Below are 19,327 nucleotides of genomic sequence, written 5' to 3'. Positions count from 1 at the left end.
ACGCCAGGAATGAGCTGGAAGGAGACACAAGGCCCTGAAGTACCTCAGGGACGCTTGTTTGGCGAACAAGAGGCGGAAACTCTCTGGCCTCTAGAGCTGAGCTGCTGGCAGCCGTCTCCCAGCTCTCCCCATTGTGTCTTGACTTCCCAGTGTGGCCACCCCACCACGCAGGCTTCAGCAAGCCATCTGTCTCCGCTGCTTTTATTCTCTTCCCTCAAGGCCGAGCTGGTAGCTTCTGAGGGCAAAGGCAGGTACTAGTCATTTTTCTCTGTCAGGAACTCTGCCACTTTGTGCAAAGGATTCATTGTTGAGGCTCAAAAAAAGGTTCAGGGAAGGACAGGGGATCAGAGTCACCTTGATGGGGCGAACCCCCAAACACTGGAGCTCCTGAAGGCTGGCCCAAAGCGAGCCCGTGGCGGCTTCCAGGCGAAATATCAATTTGTCAACTTCAGAGAAAACCATCGGCTCTAGTTCCCAGAGACCACCCTGTGAATTGAAATAAGAAGGAACTGGGAGAAACTGAAACTATTTTAAGCTCGGCTTCTGAGACCTATTTTAGGAAGCATTATTGATCATACTGCGGGGAAACCGTCCACCGACCCAGGTGCCCGTGTGCGGTGTTGGCCTGATCGCATGGCACCGTCTGTGTGTCCAAAGGAGGCTGTGGCCCAGAGGAAGAGTTCGGATTGAGGCTGCTCTGTGCCGAAATTAGCCCAAGTTTATGAAAAGAGCCTTGTTCCAGCTGCCCCGGGAACCATCGCTTAGAAGCGTTTTTGTGCTACTAAAGCCTTTTTAGTAAATGAATTGTGTCCGAGCATTTGTGAACGGCCTTCTGCATCGCTTGAATGTCTTTTTCTGCCCTTTTCTTAATTAGTTGCTATGACCCGGAGCACATTATTAGAACGGTGTTTTTCCCATCAGAATCTTTTTCTCATCGGTCACTATGTCACTTTGACTACTGTCTGTTGAACCTTCTTCCTCACATTTTCATCTCACCCAAATGAGCTGGGGTTCACCGTTGCTCCTTGCGTGGGACTTCAGGTCACGGCACAGAGTGGTTCTCAGCCCTCCACCGGTTTGCCAGAGCTGTTTCTAGACATACCCTGGAATAGAAAGAAGTGTCCTTTCTCTCAGAGGGATCACACTATGAATTCATTTGTGCTTTGTTAGGTTCTTTTACCCTTGGATCTCCACCCTGCCACGTTCCCAGGCATCCTTCCTGGTTTCTTCTCTCTCATGCCCTCATTCCCCAGGTGCGTTTACCAACAGCTTTTTATTTTGAACTTCACCAATGAGCAGTGCCCTTGTCTCTTCCGTCCTGCTGTCGTCAGGTTACTGTCCCTGTTGAATTTTCTGCCACCTTCGAGGTGGGTGGAGAAAGGAAAAGGAAAATCTCCTCCGCTGGCCAACGCTGAAGAAAAAATTCACTGACACTTGTTAAAGATGGTAAGGCAGCCTCATTCAGGGGGACCTCTGGAACGGGTGTTTGTCGTAGGGGAGAGAGATGGGCTCCACCGTGAGCACAAGAAAGACTAGCGGGGATCGACAGCCAAGGAGCAGGATGGGGGTCAGTGAATGGAAGGGGGATTCTCGCTGAAGGCAAGCCAGGGTGATAGCAAGAGTAGGAGATTTCTCCCTCAACGTCCCCAACAGGCTTCTTGCTAAACAAAAAGACTAAACCCTCCAAGAACAGAGACCGAGGTGAGGCCTAGTCAAAAAGAGGACCCGAGGGTGAAAGTTGGGTGAAAGGGGGTGAGTCTTTGTCACTAGTCTGACGTCCACACTTCCTGTGCTCAGATTTGCTTTTCATTTTCTAACCTTTTTCTACTGACCGCACACATTTAATAACAGAACAAAGAAGGCCTGATTGCCTTCAGTCATGGAAGTTCAGAACAGCGAGGCCTCTTGGAAAGCCAGCTTTTTCAACTCCAGGGAGTTTCATCTTGAACTTGAGAAAGGAAAGAGATCTACCCCTTCCCCCCACTCCCCCCCAAAGAGCGGACAGTTGTATTAGCGTCCTAGGGCAGCCATAACCAATGACCACAGACTGGGTGGCTTGAGATTACGGCAGAAATGTATTCCCTCACAGTTATGGAGTCCAGAAGTCTGAGATCAAAGCGTGGGCCGAGGCCTTGCTCCCTTATGAAGGTTCTGGGGAAGAATCTTTCCTTGCTTCTTTTTCTTTTCTTTTTTTTTTTTTTCTTTTTGTTACTTTTATTTGCATTTATTTTACGCAGAATTTACTCCCGGGTCATAAGTTTGTTTCTTCGGTTTCTTCTGGGATATCTTTTTCTTCTGTGCAACTTCCTCTTCTGGTTTAGGAACAGTCTGCTCTTGTTCGGTAAGGATCGTCTCCGTATGGCAGGAAGAGCTCATATATGGATTAATCCGACCATGAGCCCTGTAAATTCTATGCCACGTCTTGGGGGCTTTGTTCACCAGGATGTGCTCAATGACCAGACACTCTACATCTAAACCCTTAAGTTCAGCATGACTCTCTGCATTTTTAAGCAGGTGCACTAAAAATTCAGCCCTCCTTTTGGGCCACCGACCCTGTGTCCAAGCCCCACTCTTTGGTCTGGGCACACCTACCAGCTCCGCCAGTTGTAGTGACAAAGTGCCACACACTGCTTCTGTGAAGTGACATCTTTCAGATATTGGTGGCTTTTCGGAGATGCACACTCCGTGAGGGCCTGGGCAGTTTCACGTGTGTTCTTAAAGCGAACGCGAAGATTTGAACTTCTTGACTTGCATGATTTTTGTGTGGTCTTCAGGGTCAAGTGTAGAGTGAACCATTGTCCGAGATCACCACAGGCCACTTTTTCCTTGCTTCTTCCAGCTTCTGGTGGCTCCAGGCATTCCCTGGTTTGCAACAGCATCACTTCTATCCCTGCCGGGCTTTATATGATCTTCTCATGTGTTTCTCTGTCTCACTAGTCAACGGGATTTAGGGGCCATCCTAAATCCAAGATCGTTTTCGGTCCACGGACCGGGAACTTTACAAACAACAGAAATTCATTTCACGGTCTGGAGGCAGGAGATCCAGGATAAGAGTGGGTTCAGAACCCAACCATTAGGTTGAGTTCTGAGTTGCAGGCCGCAGCTTCTTCCTGTAAGCTCACGTGGTAGAAGAGTCTAGGGAGCGTTGTGGGGTCTTTTTTTGCAGAGCACTAGTCCGTTTATGAGGGCCCACCCTCATGACCGAATCACTTCCCCAAAGCCCACCTCCTAACACCATCCCATGGGGCATTAGGTTTCAACAGAGGAATTTTGGGCCAGGAACGGTGGAATCACAAATATCAGTCCATAGCAATCCTTAACTAATTCTATTTGCATAGACTCCATTTCCAAATAAGGTCACATTCAGAGGTTTCTGGGCATGGTGTGAATCTGAATCCACTATGGGGGTGTTGATACATCTGCTTCTACAGAAACCTTACCGCCCTGCCATCCCACTTCTGGGTATGTACCCTAGAGAAATGAAAATATGCATTCACACAAAAGCCTGTCCACAAATGCTTTCAGCAGCTCCGTTCATAATTGCCCCAGGCTAGAAACAGGAGGATTGATCAACAAATTGTTGTGCGTCCACACGAAGGAATACTGCTTAGCAATAAAAAGGAATGATTTGTGCCACAACTTTGATTTGCGCCACAACTGGATGAATCTCAAAGGCATTATAGTGAGTGAAAGGAGCCAGTTTCAAAGGGTTAAAATCTATAGGATTCCGTTTGTATAACATTCTTAAAAAGAAAAAAAAAAAACAAAACTGAAGGGATGGAGAACACATCAGCGGTTGCCAGGGGTTGAGGCCTGGGGAGGGTGTGACTATAAATTAGTTTTTTGGGCTGCTCAAACTGTTCTGTATCTTAATTGTAGTGGTGGTCCCAGGAACACATCCATGTGTTAAAATTGATAGAACCGTACGGCCCCCAAAAAAACATTTTTAAAAGGTTGTTTCAGGGGCAGGGAGTCTAACACGAAAAAACAAGGATCAACATATCTTGCTGAGGTATTGAGTTGTCATTTATTTTTTGTGAATGATGAAATGGCACTGCATTTTGTATAAAGTTAGGTTTTCAAAATCGTGTCTGTCCCGTGCTAGAAAGACTAGGGGATTAAGATATGGATAACATCTCATGGGTGGTTGCTAATTTCTTCTTTGTACTTGATTCTTCTTCTAACTAAAAACATCTACTTCCTGAGACTTTTTTTTTTTTTTAAGAAAACAAAACAAAACAAAACAAAACAACTCTGGAGGGGTGTGGTGTGCCTTCTGTGCTGGTTCAACCATGAAGGGGCCAGACTGAGCGATCTGGGAGTCGTACCCATTGTTTCTGTGTGCTCAAACTGGGAATGACCATTGCATTGAACTTTCTCCAGGCACCTATCTTGGAAGCCTTTTTGGCAGAGAGATCTGTTTAGGAGTTTAATTAATTTGAACTAATATAGAGAAACATATTCAGTAACTCATGTAGGAAACAGGCAAGCCCCTGTTGCTGGCACCACGAATGCCCCGCTTTTTTGAATCGGCTCCCTCAAGATGGCTCACCACGTGGCGTTCTTTTCTACCCCTGCTTCCTGGCCTCCCAAGGACCCCCCCTCGCATCCTTATTCCTCTCCAAGGTGGGAGTGGTGCTCCCTCTGTTAGAAACTCTACAGCCCTCTTGGGAGCCCTGGCCTTACCCAAGTGCTTGCCAGCTTCCCTTGGTTACTGTCCAGGGACCTGTAGATAACATGCAGAATACCCACAGATGATGCTGAGGGAAGCCACTTGTCCACCACCCATCTTCGGCTCTGATCTAAGCTGTCTCCCACCACCCAGAGCTTTATTTGTCCCTGCCCCATCCTCCCCTAACTCAGCGGCCCCTCCCCAGTTCTAAGACACTATAGGGTTGCTGGGTCATGACAATATTTTCCCCAGTTTACCAGCAAAGAGAAGAGTCCCTCTGAGAGACCCTTCGTCCGATTGTCTACGTAAAGCCCTTTAAAACTCAAACCCAATACACTCGAAGGTAAGTGAGCTGGCAATTCAAGGAGAGAGGGCAGTGTAAAGAAAAGAAAATGGCGCAACTAGAAAGGTCTGCTGAGATTCCCAGAGGCGTTCTTTGGAGCTCCCCTGCCCCATCCCTCACCCCTCTCCACCCCTCCTGCAGCTCTGCACACATCATTACTACCTCATTGAAGACAGAATTTTCTCAGACACTTGTGGGTGGAAACCTTTGCCTTCAGTTTGCTTTGCTACTCCCGCTGGCTTTGGGAAAACAGTTTTCCATTCTGTGCTGAAAAGCCTAATGATATTGTCCACCAGGGAACATTCTCTGGGGAAGCACTGAAGTTTACCCGGTAGCTAAGACAAACTGGCCTAACCCTGATAGATGAGTTTCCTTTACTCAGCCTTAATACCCCCTAAACCCAATGGCCAGTGGAGCATTTGATGAGAATTAAGTCAGTGCAATTCACTTCCCATGCTATTACCATATGGGGCTCCAATTTGGCTCCAAAACTAAGGTCAGTTCAGAAGTGAGTCTGGGGTGATCACTTACCCCAACACCCCCAGCACTGGTAGACAGTTCTCTGAGGCCCCCTAGACAGAAACTCCAGCAGCCATAAGTTATATCCCAGCCTCAGGTGTCTCTGGACCACACTGTGCAGGCACATGGAGGGGCTCCTTTCCATGCCACACCAAAATGGCCAATCTTTTGAATCATCCTTGCTGGTTAAATAATGATCCTGAGCCCAGGCTACTATGGGCCATTGCTGAGTTTCCTCCTTGCTGAATTTGGACGGGAATACTCTTGTCTGAAGCATACCTTTTAGTACTCAGTACTTTAGTAACATATAGATTATATTTTATAGGGTGGTGTTGGTTCAGTCATGCATTCAATCTAGTCTTCTCTCCAAAATCACAAGCCCCCTTGAGAGTGGACACATTCTAAAAGTCATAGTGTTGAACACATAGTAGGTGCTTCATAAATATTTGCTAATTGGGGCGCCTGGATGGCTCAGTTGGTTAAGTGTCCGACTCTTGATTTTGGCTCAGGTCATGAACTCATGGTTTGTGAGATGGAGACCCACATCAGGCTCTGTGCTGACAGATGGAGCCTGCTTGGGATTCTCTGTCTGCTTCTCTTTCTGCCCCTGCCCAATTGTGGTTGGTCTCTCTCGCTCTCTCTCAGAACTAACTAACTAACTAACTAAATAAATAAATAAAGTAAAATAAAATACTGATTTTTTAATTGCTGTGCATCTAGTTTCTTCTTTTCAGAGCACCGTTGTTAAGTAATTGCACCGTTAGAACAAATAACAGTTACCCAACTCTGTATTCCGGGTGGGGGAGTGGAAGGGGACGCAGTGCTTTTAAAAGACCAAAGAAGACCAAGCTTTTTTATCTCTATCTGAATGGCAGTTGGAAAATAAGTTGGGTTGGATCACAGAGTATACATATTAATGAAGCAGTCACCATTGAATTGTGTAGGTGTGAAAATGTTCTTGGTGAGAATACCAGTAAAGATGGGGTAACGAAATGACGGTTTGCCTTGTCAATAACTTGGACTATGTTTTATCCCAGCCATAATTGCATTTTAGGCTCTGTCCACTGGGTGTACTGATGACAGATAACAATCAATAAACCATGAATCAGACTCTAGCCCCATATGCCTAATGTGTTAACCCAGGGACCATCATTGCCTGCCCTCCACCGAACCAATGGCCATCTTGCAAATCGAGAGCATTAAAATGAAAGGATTGTTAGAACAGTAATGCTGCCTCCAAGGCTCCTTCTTGTTGAACCTGTTCTTTGTTGGTATGTCTTCCGTCCGTTGCTTCCCCGGAGACCTCCCACGTGCAGCAAAATGACGTTAGAGAACAGTGGCTCAGCTGGGATTCTTTTCCCTTTAATCATATGTGAAGCATAAAGCAAGATGACTGGTGAATTTTTCTCAAAATCCCTACCAATCACCCACCTCTACCTTGGACTGATAGCTTCAGCTGATGGCAGGAAGATAAAAGACACACAGCTACTAAGCTTGGATCTTTTTTTTCCTCATCAATTAAAAAAAAAAAATCATAGACTTTATTTTTTAGAGCAGTTTTAGGTTTACAGAAAAATTGTGCGGCAAGTACGGATAGTTCCAATCTAAACTTGGATCTTAGGGGCACCTGGCTGGTTCAACCAGTAGAGCATGCAACTCTTGATCTCGTGATTGTGAGTTTAAGCCCCAAGTTGGGCAGAGAGCCTACTTTATAAATAAGTAAATAAACAAACAAACAAACTTGGATCTTAAACCACAAAAGTTACCATTATAGAGAAAAGGGATGCAGAATCTGTGACTCCCAGGTTTGTGGATTTCTGAAGAGCCACTGTACCCAGTGCTGTCCCTCACTGGACTGTAACAAGAGAGATTCCAAATCTAGAAAGACATCCCTCCCTGTTCGAGGAAGAAATCTAGTGCATTGTTAAAACGCGTTTCGTATTTGTCAGTGTACCTTTCCCTTCTGAGTTAGGACCACATGACTCCTATTAAATAGGGGGCATTTCAGGGCAGCTGGCTGGCTCAGTCAGAGCATGCAACGCTTGACCTCAGGTTTGTGAGTTCGAGCCCCATGTTGAGTGTAGAGATTACTTAAAAATAAAATCTTTAGGGGCGCCTGGGTGGCGCAGTCAGTTAAGCGTCTGACTTCAGCCAGGTCACGATCTCGCGGCCTGTGAGTTCGAGCCCCGCGTCAGGCTCTGGGCTGATGGCTCAGAGCCTGGAGCCTGTTTCCGATTCTGTGTCTCCCTCTCTCTCTCTGCCCCTCCCCCGTTCATGCTCTGTCTCTCTCTGTCCCAAAAATAAATAAATGTTGAAAAAAAAATTTTTTTTTAAATTAAAATAAATAAATAAATAAAAATAAAATCTTTAAAAAAAAATGGGGTGTCTTCCCTTCTCCGTCCCACCCACCTCCATGTATCTATACTCTCCTGGGGAAATGACTTTGAAGAATGGAGTTTTCATGGGTATTCTCCCATACTGGGATATTTAAGCTGTTTGCTTCCTTTCTCTGTTTCTTCTTGCCATTACAATAACGTCAGGATGAAAATCTTTGCGCATGAAGCTTTTCCTTCATTTAAGATTCTTTTTTTTTTTTTTAATTTTTTTTTTAACGTTTATTTATTTTTGAGACAGAGAGAGACAGAGCATGAACGGGGGAGGGTCAGAGACAGGGAGACACAGAATCTGAAACAGGCTCCAGGCTCTGAGCTGTCAGCACAGAGCCCGACGCGGGGCTCGAACTCACGGACCGCGAGATCATGACCTGAGCCGAAGTCGGCCGCCTAACCGACTGAGCCACCCAGGCGCCCCTCCTTCATTTAAGATTCTTAAGATAAATTCTCAAAGCTTCAGCTTACTAGGTCAAAGTATATTAAGATTTTAAAGATGTTTCATACTTAATGTTCCCAATACTTTACAACAAAGGGGAAATTACTCCCTTTTTGTTTGGAATCTATAAGATAATATTTACTCAGGAGATCTGCCTTCTCATTGTCGTAGTGCTCAGTTCAAATCAAAAAGCGTTTGTTTGCTGAGCGCTCATTGCCTAGTGGGTGGGTGGGAGAAGGTCGGGAGAGTCAACCGGATTGGCACTGGTATCCACTGCAGATGATCTGTGGGCGGGCATGTCTCTGGTAATTAACCAAAGATGGGAACATTATTCTTGGGGATGTAGGGAAAGTACCACAATTAACTCCCTAACCCAGCTCCCATCTCAGAAGGGAACAACTTCTCCCCAAGAAGCTCCCAAGACCATCAAGGTGCACGGCGCCGGTGTTAGGTGCGGGCCTGACGGAGCCGTGACTTGATGTATCAACAAGATGCATCTCATCATAAAGCTATCTCAGCAGATCTCGTATTCCAGCGGAGAGAGCCAATGGCTTGACCAGAATTTTGGCAGCTACTTCTGCTGCTGGGGAAACCCAAATGAATAGTAGTTACTCATGGTGTTTTCCTCTGGGGCCTGACTAAGCCTCTAACAGTGGTGGCTTAGTTCTGGATTGTGCCCTGAAACTGAGCATGAAGATCCGACCGTTTCACAACCCCCCCCCCCCCCCCCCGCAATGTGGCCTCTGATTACACTCCGTCGTCGTGATCCCCGGCTCTGTTCCATTTCTCCGCCTCAGCGCCTCTGTGGATGACCCAAGGCAGCTGGCTGTGAAGGGGCAGAGAAGGAATGGGCCAAAGAGCAAGATGCAACACGACCCAGAGGTCACTCGACATCACAGACGTTTTAACTGGAAAGAATCTTAGTGTTCCTCTGGATCTCTTGGTCTCAACCTCACTGGGGCCGCAGATCTCTTTAGTGATCAGATGAGAGTGCTTGAACGCTTGCTCCAGAAAAAGGCACCTCGCCACATTTGGGGTGCGATCCCAGGATGTTTCACAGCTTCCTGGTACCCATCCGTTTGACGAAGGCTTTTATTTTCAGGTGAGGCTACAGAGACCCCAAGGAGGTACAAGGTCTTGGCCAAGGTTACACAGAGGAGATCACTGAAGTCCAGCTCAGCTCACCTGAGGCCCAATCTAAGACCTGTCGGCAAATACTGTGAAGTTCCCACTGGACATTGAGCCCTCTGTTGAGAATTACGGAAAGTTAGGGTGCTTCCGACCAAGGCAGTAGAACTCCTGCTCACGAAAGGAAACTACGATCAATTAGTAAGCGATATTCCTGCCGTAGATTCCTCTTTGGGAAGTAAAAGCTAATGCCATCCATTAAGTCGGCGGGCACTGATTGAGCGCCTAAGAGCATCTCCCCAAATCTCTAATCATTGGGAGGTTAATTATTTATTGAAAATTAGAACTCTTTGTAACCTCAGGCCTGAAGACAGGTTTCAGTCTCAAGCCTCAAGTGATTTCTGTGGCTATGTTCGAGCGGTGGGAACCCCACCCTGGAACAGTTACTGTGATGGTGCTCCCTATTTCCAATGTAAATTAAGTGTCAAGGTAGTGAAGGCCGAGTAGATTCTGCGGCGAGTAGATTCTGCGGCGAGTAGATTCTGCGGCGAGTAGATTCTGCGGCGAGTAGATTCTGCGGCGATCTCTGCTATTCAACAAAGCAGAAAAGTTCCCAGTCTGAGGGGAGTTCCCAAACTCAGTTGCTCATGGCATACGTTTTGTCAGTAGTGAGAGGGGAAGCAGTTTCCAGTTTCATCTTTCTGGGAGGAAGCAGGAAGCACTTTTGACTGACATTTATCTTCCCGCTTGGGTGCCGAAAGGCAGCTGTTTATCCCTGGAGGGGTCTGGTTGTGAAGGCTGGAGGCTCGCCCTGAATCTGAGGTTCTCTGCCAGCTCTTGTGTGACCTCGGGCAAAGCTCTTCGCTTCCTTGAGCCTTGGTTTTCTCATCTGAAAAATGAGAATTTTCTCATCTCAGTTCTCTCTCTCAGTGTCCTGATAATGTAGTTTTTTGTTGTTTGCTTGGTTGGTTTTTAATATTTATTTTTGAGAGAGAGAGAGAGAGAGAGACAGAGCACGAGTGGGGGAGAGGCAGAGAGAGAAGAAGAGACACAGAATCCAAAGCAGGCGCCAGGCTCCGAGGGGTCAGCCCAGAGCCCTACGCCGGGATCGAACTCACAAGCCGTGAGATCGTGACCCGAGCCAAAGTCGGACGCTTAACCGACTGAGCCACCCAGGAATCCCTGATAATATAATTGCTAACATAAATGGCTCCTCCCCCTGGCTTTATAGTCTATTCTTTCATTGTAGCAAATACTTTATTCTGCCTTGCATCTTACGAAATAGCTTCCTAATCGGTCTTAGTAAATGGTAACTCTGTAAGGGCAGGAACTCAGCCCTCCTTGTCTTTGTAGCCCGCAGAGCTGAGGGCAGCAATTTATATACACAGTTCCTCAGTCGGGGCTCGATCAGGAGGCACACGGTAATTTGAATAGAGGGCGTGTAATATAAGGAATTGTTAAACTTTGATAAGTGTAACTATAAAGATGTAAAGGGAACCCCAAAGGGTACCCAAGGCTGAGGGAGAATACAGAAGGAAGAACAGACTCGGAAGAGGTCCTTCTCCATGGCTGTGGGGCTCAGCCTTTACCGGAGAGGCTGTGGTCATAGCCCACTGAATGGTGGAGTTTGCAGGTTTTCCTGGACCAGGGCTGGTCCACGGTCGCTAGGCACTGGGAAACAGCCCGCTGGGCACTGGTCAGATGACACTGTTCGGCAGGTGTGGAGAGGCGAGTGCCACAGCCAGTGCAAACCCTGGAACGCACGGTCCTATATGCAGAGGGCCAAGGTGAAGGCCAGGGCCGCAAGGTCACCAGGCAACCATGCGCTCCCGGCGTGCAGTTGAGACAGAACGCCCCTGAATGTCCCCACTGACGGACTCTGCAGCAGGAGAAGATCCAACACCAGGAAGAGAAGCCCCCTTCCTCCTGCCACGTCCCTCCAGAAAATGACGTAATGTCATAACTGCTATAAAGAAGACGTGCTTCTAGGGTCCAGTGCGTTATCTCAGAGCAGAAACTAATGGGTTAATTAGCAGCTGAGGGGCAATAATGTGATAACTGGTCTAATAGGTGATCAAAAATGTTTGGATTAAATTAGGAAAAGCCACACAATCTGTCAGTAGCTCCCTTAACCCCTGTTTATTTCCCCTTCCTTCAGTCCCATAAGTTTTACCACCAATAAATGTCAAACCTCTCTAACTTCTTTTGTAATTTACTCTCTAGAAGCTCATTTCCCTCTGGGGTATTCCATTTTGTTTTGTTTTCTTAAATGAGGCGCATGTCTTTCTTCTCTTGGCACATACTTAAAAGAGACTCCGGTGAAGAGAGAGGGTGGGGGAGGAGAGAGAGGAAGAGAGGGGGAGGGAAGGAGACCCATGAGAACAACCTGACACCCAGTATTTCATTTATTTATTTCTTCACTCAAACTTGAACTTGTTTCCATACAATCTCTTTCATTTCAAAGCCATCCACCTGTCCTTCCTGAACACTCTTGAGTGTCCCCAGGCACTTGACCTCAAGTGGCAGTGGAAGGAGCCAGAGCTGATCCGAGAACCGGTCCTTCTCTCCCTTTAAGGAAGAGGCGGTGGCCACCTCAAGTCAGACTGGACAGTCAGTCTCCTTGGACAAATCCGAAATGTCCAGTCCCCGACCATTTTGGAAGAAAATAGACAACAGAGCAAACATCAGACTTGGAGGATAAATACCAGCACAGATATTATTGGAAAGCATTTGGAAAAGACTAATAGTTTAAGTCACGAATCAACCAAGGAGAGTGTAGCATGGAAAGGGTCCTGCAGAGGCTGTCCTGTGGGAGATCATGTTATTAATAGGCCCCAATTTGTGTCACATGTCAAGTCAGTGTTCTTAGGCACACTGTTCTGCCAAAATATTTCATTGTCTTCTGAAGAATCAGATTTAATCGGCGGGCACAGTTGATTCCCCTGGCAGGAATTAGCCAAACAGTGAGGTGGGGATACAGCTAAAGCTAAAATGTCTTCCAAGGGTGAAGTGGTTTTGCAAACTTAGTCTGTCTACCAGCCTTCAGCAGGGCTGGGAAGAGCATCCCTTTAGGCTAGAAAAAATGAGAAGGGAGAAAAATAGAAGAACTTCATCGTTCCACCAGAATTTATATCCAGATATGTAGCTGTCTTACGTATTTCATTGCAAGTGATGGACATTCTGGGCCATCGGAACCTAAAGCAGACGATCAGGGAACCTCTCGCCATTTCTCCGCAAGCTCTCCCTTCTTACTCCTACGTGTCCCAAAGAAATCGTGTTCTTAAATAAACAAAAGTAATACATGGGTTTATTCCTGGGTGATGAGATTGTGGACAATCTCTATTTTCTTCTTTTGGTTTATCTGTTTTTGTTTTTTCTGCCATGGTCATGTGTTGTTTGTGAAGGTAAACATATATCACATTTTTCGTGAAAATGAAACAAAACAAAACACATTTGTCTTCCCTAAATCTTGGGCTCTGTTGCCACTTGTGGTCTTCTATCTAGCCAGACCCTTTGTAGCCTCTTCACGCCCCCTGTTCAGATTCACTGCCAAAAAAAACTCAGCAGTCTTCATTTTTGGAAGAGATTTATTTCTTCACTCTTGGACTTCTAAAAACAGACCACTTTTTCTTCTACTCCTCGCCAGGCGGTGATTGATGCTACACCTGCCTCTGATGTGACAAAATGTAAGCGACGAATAAAAAGCCTTTCATGAGTCTTGCACATGCCAAGGCCGGCAGAAAGCCCCAGCCAGGAGCACTGAGCCATGTGAAGATACTCCGTGGGGTGTTATTCTGCCTCGGGCACAGTCACGCCAACCATAGGCGCCTGGAGATACTAACTTTTGATATGTTGCTCTGCCCTTTCAGATTTTTGACAATGAGGCCAAAGACCTAGAGAGAGAAGTTTGCTTTATTGATATTGCCTGCGATGAAATTCCGGAACGTTACTACAAAGAATCTGAGGTAAGCAATAAATGTGGGATGATATGTAGAAGAGATTCATTCATTCGTTCATTCATTCGTTCATTCATTCATTCAACAGATAGTTATTAAGTAAGTCCTAAACCGGGAGACTTTCATCCATCGCTGTGTTGATTCAGTTTGGTCTCACATCTTGCTGGATTATTTGATACGAGTCTCAAAATTAAGTTCCTACTCCTCAGGGCCCTGGCCGCCACTCCATTTCAGTTTAGTTTTCCTGTCTCCCCAGCTCTGCCATCATTCCAGGTAGCAAAATATCCCTTAGGCCAAACCATCCAACATACCGGCCTCCAAAAAAACAGCAGTCACCTGTGACTTCCTGTTTTGCCAGGCCCCGCACAACCCGTCTCCCCATCTGCATGCTCTGTGATGGCAGGGGCTGGGTTTTATTTGTATCTTTGGGGTGTGACACAAAGAAAATGCTCTCTCCATCCTCTGAGCGAATACTGAAACTGGAAACAGCTCATCTTAACACAGAACTTTTCTCTCAAAACAGGAAGTGCCTTCGTGAGGGCTTCTCTTTTTTTCCATTCTTGATGGAGAGTAAATCTAAGAGCATGTCTTTTTCTACAGCTTCCCCCCTACTAGAATCCGTCGTGTGCCTCAGTCCATCCAACCTTGTGATTTTACTGTTGGTGCGAGTTGCCATTTATATCCCGTTCGTATTTTATTAATGGCTGCTGGCGGAACTTGGGTGACCCCCCCCTTGTAAATAACATCCCAGCCCTGCGCTGACAGCAGATGCAGGGCTATTTCTGTTGTTTAGCAACAGGCAGCCAATCACAGTATGTTTGGACTCAGGGCCCCAGACTCGTCCTTGAGCCGTAACACATGGACCTTGAGACTCTTTCCTCAGATTCATTAAGGCTGATTTAAGACATAATAAATAAACCCGTTTAAAATGAATTCCACTGTTCTACCGACTGGGCTCCCAGTATGGTTTTGGATTTTTTTTTTTTTTTTTTTTTTTTTTTTGCCTCCACATTTTGGGATCTTAACCTGCCCTTAGCAAATGCTTAGCTGTTTGATTGCGGGCGTGAGAGCTCTAGGGCTGGTGTCCCTTCTTCAAACGATGGGGAGAGGCTGATGTGACTTACTCTCGGTTGGCCTCCAAGGCTGAGCTTTGTAGCGTCATCCACTGACACCAACACTGTGCAGCCAACCACCCTCATGAATTTTCAGAAAAACAGAGTGAAATGCGCTCTGCGTAACTGGGCCGGAGGAGGAGGAGGAGAAACGTGGCCTCTCCTTGTCTCATCATACGGAGGACGTTCTACGGTTTCATATCAAGTCCCCCAGTACGTACGGGGCTTCGGGGACGCATTAGAGCACCACGCAGCGCAGCGGGGGAAGCTGTGTCCCGTCACTTCCGTGGCTCCTTCGGCCCGGGTGGGGGGCTGCCGTCTCCCTCTTCGCGAAACTCAGGCCTTCCAGGAAGGCAGAAGACTGAATTAATTTCAGCTCTGCCTCTTAGATTGCTTTGATGTGATCCTGCCTGGGACTCACGGGGATCCCTCTTGATTTGGTGGAAAGTCTTAGGATAAATATGGAAAATGCTAATGACGAAATCAACAAGTCTCACTGCCAGTCCGCGGGTACCCGATTCATCTCCTTGTGCTTTGTGCTCTCAAGAACCGTCCCTGGAAAGCTTCTTTTCATTTACACAGACATTCAAGGAGCTTTTTTCTTCATTCTCCACGGTCATTCATTTCTCTTGGTCACAAAGTATTCTTTTCTGGATGCGGTTGGCCAGGGAAGCGAGAGGTGAATCGTCGTTCATCCAATCAATGTTTACCAAGCACTCACTGAGCGTCACATAGCAATATTAAGATGGTGACATGGCAGTGAGCAGAAGAGACGCTGAGAGTCCCTTCCCTCAGGACACGTCCAATCTGGCAGGGGAGCCAACAATAGAGAATCACTTGAGTACGGAAGGCGTTAAAAGTCACAAGTGCTATAAAGAAGCATGCCGGGAGAGACCATGACGGGCAAACTGAATTTGAGAGGATGAGAGCAGGAAAGATGTTGTGGAAGAAATGACATACCGAGATCTGCATAATGAAAAGAGCTGGGGGAGAAGGTAACAGGAGAAGATAACAGCATGTGTGGAGGTCCTGAGGTGACACACGTGAGGGAGCGAAAGAAGGCCAACATGGCAGCAGCAGGAACAAAAGGGTGAATGGCACAAAGAAGATTGGAAAGGAGGATGGGGCCATGTTAAGACACGTAGATTTTCTTCAAGTGCAACGGAATGCCTTTGCAGAAATTAAAGCCAAGCATCATGTGATCTGATCTGTGCTTTTAAAACATGGCTCTGGGGGCCCCTGGGCGGCTCAGTCAGTCAAGCATCAGACTCTTCATTTCAGTTCAGGTCATGATCTCGTGGTTCGTGAGATTGAACCCTGTGTTGGGCTGGGCGCTGACAGCGTGGAGACTCCTTGGGATTTTCTCCCTCCCTCCCTCTCTCTGCCCCTCCCCTGCTCGTGTGTGCTGTCTCAAAAATAAATAAAGAAACATTTTAAACAATTATGAAAGATGTCTCGGGGTGGAAAATGGACTGGAGAGAAGCACAGCAGAAGGCAGGAAACCACTGAGGCCATTGGCGTTATCTGCATTATTGGTTTTTCACCTTATGTGGTGGTTTGAACTAGTGTGGTTGGAAACAGATGGTTTTGGGGGCGATTTTGAAGATAGAATTGGGCCGGGATTGGTCATGCACTGGATGTGAAGATGAGAGAAAAGCAGGTGTCAGGATGACCTTAAGGTTTAATGGATCGGACAACAAGTTGACAGGGTTGAAGAGTGGATTTCTGAGAAAGATAGATGGATTCTGCGATGCCAACGAGACATCCAAAGCACAGAGAAATGAGTCTAGAGCGTAGACTAGAGAAATCTGGGCCAGTGACAGATGCGGGAATATTTGGAAAATCCTGGGGATGAAGGAGAGGGAGAAAGCATAAAGTATAAGCAGGAAATGAATTTGAGTACCAGCATTGAGGGAGGGGGCTGCATGTGGAGATCAGGAAGAAGCTGGCGAGGCCCCAGGAATCCAAAGAACTGGGCAGAAAGTTGGAAGGAAGACACGGAGAGTGCACGAAGGAATAGAAGTTTCAGGAGGAAGGGAGTGACCCGTTGCACTGAGCACTGCAGTCCGATGAGATAAGAATGGAATACTGTCCCGTAGAGCGGTGGCTGTCAGCTGGGGGAGTTCACCCCACAAGGATGCTTCCAGTATCTGGAGACATTTTTGACTGTCCCAACTTGGGGACGCTACCAGCAGCCGATGGGTGGAGGACAAAGATGCTGCTAAAGTTACCATAATGGACAGGACAGTGCCCCCTGCCCCCAACAGGGAATTACCTGGCCCCAAATGTCACTCGTGCCGAGGCTAGTGACACCCTAGGGAAACCCTGCCCTAGAGGCAATGGTCACTGGAGATGAACGGAACTTGGGATCCAGCTCTCCCACCCTGCCACTCTGGCTCCCACGCAGAGCCAGCCCTGCCTGTCCCGGAGTCTCAGGATTTCTTAGCGGCTGTGGAAGAAAGGGGCTCCAGAGCGCTCAGCCCTGCACGCTTTCCACCAGGTACCCCTTCCCGGAGGATCCCTGGCCTACACTGCAGGTGGAATGCTTCGTCACTTGCCCTAGCAGTTAGACCACAAAGGAAGAGGCGTAATCGGGAGCCCCCAACAAAATCTTAGGGAAAGTATGCTCCGTGGGACTCCCTCGTGACGCCAACCCCACATCATTCCGCTTCCAGGCTCCAGACCGCATAGGAACCCACCTGAAGGGAGAGAAGGGAGTGTCCTAGGCTCATTTGGTTGTGTGTCATCAGCCAGGGGCTGGGGACAAGAGAAGGAGCCGATTCGGAAGGCAAAGCACTTCCAAATACGTTTCCACTGGGCACCCTAAATAATTCACATCCTCCTCCCCACCGCAAGAGCTTTCTTCTAAAATGACTGACCTTGTCATTCTCTGCTTCAGACCCCCTCACTGGCTGGGAGGAAGCCCCGTGCCTTAGCAGGGCCCTCCGCCCTCTCCACTCCCCGGTTCTCCCCCCCTCTGCGCCACTCAGCTGGCGAACTTCTCCACTGGGGCCTTTCCTGGGCACCCCACCCCACCCTCGAAAACAAGAGCCGTCTTCTCCCATCACCGTACCTGCCCAGCTAGTCCACGGCCAGCACGTGGCAGACGCTTACGGTCGTTGAATGAATAAGTGAAAGCCGGGGCAGCCGAGTTGGCTGTGTCAGCATCATAAATAGGAGCACGTTTTCCACGGAGAAAGCTCAGGCGCTCGTGGGCCGACTCCGTTCTGCGATTTTTGATGCTTATACATTCGGACCAGGGCTATGTGGGTCACCCGTCTCCTCCCAGCTCCGGTCACACGCACCACTGTCCAGGCCGAGGCAGCGGCCAGAAGCATTTGCTTTCCTCCTCCCGTTTCTCCCTGGAAACCTCCGAGCCACACGAGAGGCGAGAGTGCCTCTCTTCGTTAAGGTGACTGGAGCTGGGAATTTTCCACTGGGTGCCCTCCGCCTGGCGGAGCCTTGTGCCACCACTCGCCAGAGATTGAGAAGGACACTCTGGAGACTCGGATCAGGTGACAACACGGTGCTCTCCTTATTCTCGTTTTGCAGTGCTGCTGTCTCCTCGCCACACCAAGGGCCTGAGCTTCAACCCCCAAGAGCCTCTTAGCCTCAGGCTTTGTTCTCATGACCACTGCAAGACTCCGCAAACAAAACAAAACAACAGCGCGATTTCCCAGAAACAGGGAGCACCTCCATTCACCTCGGCACAGCCCCACCAAGGCCCCGCCCCCATCCATCATAAAGCTCTTTCCACCAAGTCACATTAGCACCCCCCAAAGCAGGAGAGGGGAAGTGAAGCCAAAATCCGAACAGGTTGTGCTTGTCAGGCACTTGATACGTGGGTTCTTTTCCTCTGCCAAGATTTCCATCCCAACCCTCTCATGCTCCGCCAAGGCTTCAAGGTGAAGATCCCAGCCCAGGAATGAGGAACTCCGTACAATATGTCAAAAGCGTGCCTGCGGAAGACACAGGCAGGGAGCCCGGGCCTGCAAAGCTGAGTTGGCAGTTCGGGGGCGCAGGAACACATCTCAACACCCAGCCTACGGGACTGGTCCGGCCCGGCCAATTCCCAGAGTCAAGCTTAGAGAGCTCTAACTCGGAGGCCGTTGGTGTTGACTTAAGGTAGAGTCCGAGCTCTGTGTCCTTGATTGACCAGAGACGGTGATGTCTGTGTTGGCCTCCCGGGTGCTGCCCCCCCACAGCTCTCCACCAGGGACACAATTGTTGGGGGAGGTGGCATACGGGCATATGCTTCTAAATGTTCAGACGTGCCTTGCGTAGAAAGGAGCAGGGAACATAATTACCTGCTGGAGCTAAGTTTATACATAGAGGACTTTTTTGTGCTTTGTTTTTACTTGTTGTTTTTCATCTTCATTGATTTGTGTAAAGCAAAAAGGGAGCCTCTAGACCATTGTGTCACACAGAGGGACAATTTTTCCTGTCAGGGGACATCTGCCACTGTCTGGAGATATTTTTGATTGTCACCACTTGCAGGGGGTAGGGTCCTTATGGCGTCTAGTGGGTGGAAAGGCTGGATACGCTGCTAAACGTCCTACAAATGCACAGGACGTCCCCAAACACCGGGAGTGGCTAAGTCGAGAAACCGTGTTGCAGACCAATCCAAGGAAAGGAAATTTAGTAAAAGCAGTAGTAGCAAGACTCTTTCTTTCTTTCTTTCTTTCTCTCTCTCTCTCTCTCTCTCTCTCTCTCTTTCTTTCTTAAGTAGGCTCCACACCCAGCATAGAGCCCAACACAGAGCTTGAAT

General features: G+C 47.9%; 1 protein-coding gene across 7 annotated transcripts in view; it reads left to right on the top strand.

Annotated features, from left to right (window-relative positions):
• PITPNC1 (phosphatidylinositol transfer protein cytoplasmic 1) overlaps positions 1–19,327 on the top strand; it is a 274,075-nt gene that overhangs the window by 210,398 nt on the left and 44,350 nt on the right. For all 7 annotated transcript variants that reach the window (XM_043585056.1, XM_043585059.1, XM_043585058.1 and 4 more), the window contains one exon: positions 13,361–13,456. In XM_043585056.1, the coding sequence (XP_043440991.1) occupies positions 13,361–13,456 (96 nt within the window). The remainder of the gene's footprint in view (positions 1–13,360; positions 13,457–19,327) is intronic.

Source organism: Prionailurus bengalensis, chromosome E1, assembly GCF_016509475.1.
Source record: "Prionailurus bengalensis isolate Pbe53 chromosome E1, Fcat_Pben_1.1_paternal_pri, whole genome shotgun sequence".
Classification (NCBI taxonomy): Eukaryota; Metazoa; Chordata; class Mammalia; order Carnivora; family Felidae; genus Prionailurus; species Prionailurus bengalensis.
The sequence above is the reverse complement of the archived record's forward strand: the minus strand, read 5'-3'. Positions and strand labels throughout refer to the sequence as shown.